The sequence below is a fragment of the Gossypium raimondii genome, chromosome 7 (genome assembly GCF_025698545.1).
Source record: "Gossypium raimondii isolate GPD5lz chromosome 7, ASM2569854v1, whole genome shotgun sequence".
Lineage (NCBI taxonomy): Eukaryota > Viridiplantae > Streptophyta > Magnoliopsida > Malvales > Malvaceae > Gossypium > Gossypium raimondii.
Window position 1 is genome coordinate 25,614,191 of NC_068571.1, and position 4,731 is coordinate 25,618,921.

General features: G+C 36.4%; 1 protein-coding gene and 1 non-coding gene across 2 annotated transcripts; one reads left to right on the forward strand and one right to left on the reverse strand.

Annotated features, from left to right (window-relative positions):
• The first annotated feature begins 210 nt into the window (after positions 1-210).
• TRNAV-AAC (transfer RNA valine (anticodon AAC)) lies at positions 211-284 on the forward strand. The gene has a single exon. It is a non-coding gene; the product is annotated as a tRNA-Val (tRNA).
• Positions 285-909: 625 nt separating this feature from the next.
• On the reverse strand, positions 910-2,768 carry LOC105798692 (probable indole-3-pyruvate monooxygenase YUCCA8). Its single transcript, XM_012628856.2, has 3 exons — positions 1,989-2,768; positions 1,525-1,896; positions 910-1,434 (listed from the first exon to the last, which is right to left on the reverse strand). The coding sequence occupies exons 1-3, from the start codon at positions 2,667-2,669 to the stop codon at positions 1,201-1,203; spliced, it is 1,287 nt and encodes a 428-aa protein (XP_012484310.1). The 5' UTR covers positions 2,670-2,768; the 3' UTR covers positions 910-1,200.
• Positions 2,769-4,731: the final 1,963 nt, after the last annotated feature.

Here is a 4,731-nt window from a genome sequence, read left to right on the forward strand (position 1 = left end):
AATTATATATACATAATTTCAAGCATTAATATCTTTTTGTAGTTTTCGTATAATATTTACACTATAATTGCTCTAGAGTTGGAAGACTTTGTTCAGTAATACGCACCTTACTATCGTGTCTATTTGCAGGCTTATTGCCTGGGTCACCACTCATGTAAGACAAATCATAAATAAGAAAATATTTCTGTTCGTTCAGAAAGCGGTAACCATGGTGTCGTGGTGTAGTTGGTTATCACGTCAGTCTAACACACTGAAGGTCTCCGGTTCGAGTCCGGGCGACGCCATTAAAGTTTTTTACCTTTTCTGCGCAATAGTGTCCTCTATAATAAAGGGAAAAAGAAAAGGAAACAGGGTATTCATGCTTTACGGACTTCTACGACTTACATAATATCAAGACAGCTAGTTCTCACGTCTCTAAGTTAAGGAATATGCTTTACAGAAAATATCTAACTGTAATTCAGTCATGATGAGAGCATTGAGGGTGCTCTGCTCAATCCATGTGCAACTTTAGATTATTCGTTTACAAATAAGTTTTGGTCAATGAAATCATACAAGTAATTTAGGAATCAAGGGGAATAGTGTTTGGAGCTTGGCTATCCTCAAAAGATGGTGGGAGCTGGGTTCCATTGTCCCTCATCATCATGGGTCCTATTCCCCATCTATGATTTGATGTTTATGGGGGCAACTTGCAAATCTCAAGCATTCAGTCAGTGGGCCTTTACCTTTTCATTAATACAATGCTTATTTCTTTTAGGGAACTGGAAAACTGTTGTTCCTTTCTCAAAGAATCATCATTTTTACTGGTTAAGAATGAAGCTTTCTGGTTGTGGATTGGAGCTTATTGTAATAATTAGTACTATGAATTGAAAGAATCTTGAAACCATTGACAGAGAAATGATGGGATATAGAGAAAGGAAGCTGCGGTATCATTCAACTTGATTACTGAATTATGGTACAAACATTTTTAAATAATAAATTTAAAAAAAAAAAGGAAAAAGCCTCATCATCCTCGGTTTACAAAATGCCCAAAGAAAATCAAAACTTGGGCCTTTGGAGAGGGCTCTGTCAGCCTGTTCTACCTCTTTTGTTTTGTTTTTTGTTGGGTGAGAGTATTATACAGTATTATTAATTTTTACAGGAACAAAGCTAGTTTCCTAGCTTTTGATGAAATAAAAATATTTGGCTGAGGATTTTGTAAGTTTAGAACTGTGAAAGTGAAATGCAGCGTCTATGGCGAGCAACAGTTCTCATTCTGAGCTGCTTAGTTTCATCTTTAAAGACCTGGGCAATATCTTGTGCAATCCTCATGGCATCAGAGGAAGCACCTGAGAGCCCTCTCCTTGTGAACCCAGCTGCATAAAGTCCAGCTTTTCCTTTCCACTCATGTGGGAATGAAGCCTTTGGGTACCCATTTTTGGAGAAGAATTCACCTTCCTGTTTCATCATGTCAACTATTTCCATTAGTTTATTTGTCAATCTTTACAGGCTTCTTTAAAAAAGTTTAATTTTAGAGCATTTTCTCACCTGAAGCCATGAGGGAACATTGCTGCGGTATCCGGTAGCCAACACAACTGAATCGATATCAAGTTTTTCGCCATTAACAAGCTCAACTTGTCCACGTGAGAAACGCTTGATTCCAGGAACCACATTAATGTCACCTGATCTAATTTTCTCCAATGCACCAATGTCCAATACAGGGGTTTTCCCTTTTGTGTTCTTGAGTTCCAAGGGACCCGTTGATGGCCTTTTAAGTCCATATTTCTCAATGTTTCCCAACACCAACCATGCCAAAATCAACATTAGCTTGTCAACAAGCCAAAGGGGTAGCCATTTCATCATCAAAACAGCCAATTCGAATGTTGATTTCCCAAAAATTTCTCTTGGCAGGACATGAACCTGTTGAAAAACAGAACAAAAAACCTATTAGAATTCAATTTTTCTTCAAAGTGTATCTGATATAAGGTAACTTTTTTTTCCTGATGACTTACCGAGCTGCGAACCACCATTGAAGGTGAAGCATTGTGGTTGCACAGATCAAGAGAAACTTCCATGCCAGAGTTGCCACAGCCGACAACTAGTACTTTCTGCCCCTTGAATTTTTCACCAGACTTGTAATCACAAGCATGGATAACTTCACCACCAAATTCTGACAATCCTTCAATATCGGGCAACACACACTCGGCATTTTCACCAGTGGCCACAACAAGCGAGCGGCAAACGTATTCGAACTCAGTCTTGTTTGAATCACTTGTAACAATGGTCTTGACCCTCCAGAAACCACTGGTCTCATCATACCTAGCTGACTGCACACACTCATTGAACTTTGGGTTGATATCAAAATGCTTAGCATATGATTCAAGGTACTCAATGAACTGTCTCTTTGTTGGGTACTCGGGGAAATCCTGAGGGAAAGGTAGTTTAGGGAGTTGGCAGAATTGTTTGGGAAGGTGAAGCTTTAGCCTGTCGTAGGTGCGTTTCTGCCACAAAGATGCAATGCAATCGGCTCTTTCGAGGACAACAAAGGGGACCCCTTGTTCTTTCAGGCAAGCAGCAGTGGCTAGCCCTGATGGTCCGGCACCAACAATGACCGGACCATTGACCAAAGTCCATTTACGCTGAAAGAAATCTTGGTCTTGATCAACAAGGCGAAACAAATTCTCCATTGTCATACAGTGAGTTTGTCTTGAGACAAAAATGCAGAGTTGAAATTAGAGAGCTTAGAGAAAAAAAAGAAATGGTGTTTGTTTTTTTCTTTCAGAGAGAGTAAGTTGTTGTTGTTCTTGGTTTGGAGGGAGAAGATGGGATGGGGCTGCTTAAATAAGGAAGGTCCATGTGATAACATTCAAGAATTTAATGCATTTTAAAAGGGTCCAGTTTCAAATCATAAGCCAATGGCTACCTTTTGTTATTTTATAGAATAATTTAATAGATCCTTATACACATATACATTATACTTAAAAAATTGTTGAAGGATTATCATATTTTTTGGGAGTTTTTTATTCTTTCCTCTATAAATTTTTTTTTTTGTTTATTATAAAGATGTAAATATATTGAGAAGAGAGAAAACTTGGGTTACCAATGAAAGCATGGAGTTTCCATGATTTTGATGCCCAACATCAAATGTGCTTCTAGATTTCATACCAAGCTTGAGATTCCATATTATTTTATATCAATTATTGTATATGTTCCACCAACTTCATAGTAAGTGAACGTTGATAAGATCATTTTATATATCAAAAACAATATATATACATATATAATAATTGAAATACACAATCATATTCAATTAGCACAACTTCATACATCATATTGAATTTGTGCAAAAGAAAAAGAAAAGGGAAAGATTGTAATGTTCCTAGTTTCAAACATAAAAGGAGAAAAGGAAAAGAAATTAGGTCCTATTTTATGCTGTAATATTTGAGGTAAAATCAGCTAAATTAACCAAAGATGAAGTGGAAACATCACAGGGAGAGAATTCTGAAACAATGAGAATGAAAATGACACAACATCCTCTTATGATTCTAATGGACCCACTAGAGTGGGAGTTTCTTTCATAAAAAAAAAAAGTAAATAAAGAAATAAATGGGAGGATAAATAAAATATTTAAAATGTATGGAAATTGGAAGCCTAAGTGGCAGAGAGTGCTGACTAGGATATAGGCGGCGAGTTCCCACGTGGATTGGATGAGTGAAGTTGATGAATAAGAAGGGGTTTTAACACTGTCACGATCTTGGGGGAGGGAGCCCCCACATGAGCCCCCCCATTGCCTTGGGATTGCGACTTGTAAGGCTGATTCGACCCACAACTGCCCCTTTCTGCCGACTCTCCTCCACACCCACCTTTGCGCCATCTGTCCAACCCACTTCGACTAATTTCACACCACTTCCCAAGAAAAAAAATCTGCTCAATCCATCCACATACCCTCTTCTTCCATTGTGTATGTTTCTAAGCTGACGATTTGCATGCTTAACTAATATTCCTAACATAATATTGAGCCTAGTTGTAAAGTTTATTACAATTTTATGGACAGAATTTAAATTTAAATTTTGAATATAATATTGTTGAGAAAATAGTCACAAATTAATTAATTTTTTATAAATTGTAAAACAAGTATAAAAAATATTTTAATTAAATTAATATATTACAACGATAAAGATATTGCTCCCAAATTATAGTCTTTCGTGCCTAGTATTGCCCTTGAACTACAACGATGGTTAGCTTTGAACCTTCATTTGGCTTTTGTGTCAATGTTTATACTTTGCCAAGAAAATTAATTAATAACTATGGGTGTTTGTGATATTTAAAAATGTGTTTGATTAATTTATATAGTACATTCTATATATATAGTACATATGTATCACACACCTTGAGCAATGATAAAAAGAAAAAGAAAAAGCTACGGATTTGGGTGAAATAGATGTCAGAAAGTAAACATGGTGAGAAGAGAGAATATTCTTTATGCATGGTAAAGATTGTGAAGTACTAGGATAATCTAGAGGTTCAAAGTATGGACACACAATTGTGCAACATTCAAGGTACGTGGAAGGTCGATAAACAACGTTGCTTTCGGTGAATGCTTCCGAGTTTGACACGCTCGAATGCTCATATAATTAAGAAATATTATTACTTCTTTTTTGAGATTTTTTTTATGTTGATTATGACAATGGTGATTAGTCGTGGAAAGCATTTTACGGTTTTGTTTTTGTAAATTGTACTTTGGTGGAATAGGCC

Excerpts from the sequence above, each read along its gene's own strand:
- LOC105798692 (XM_012628856.2), bottom strand. The coding sequence starts at position 2,669 with ATGACAATGGAGAATTTGTTTCGCCTTGTTGATCAAGACCAAGATTTC. Across the intron at positions 1,897-1,988 it reads CAATGGTGGTTCGCAGCTCG|GTTCATGTCCTGCCAAGAGA; the intron begins GTAAGTCATCAG and ends GTTTTTCAACAG. Across the intron at positions 1,435-1,524 it reads ATGTTCCCTCATGGCTTCAG|GAAGGTGAATTCTTCTCCAA; the intron begins GTGAGAAAATGC and ends ATGATGAAACAG.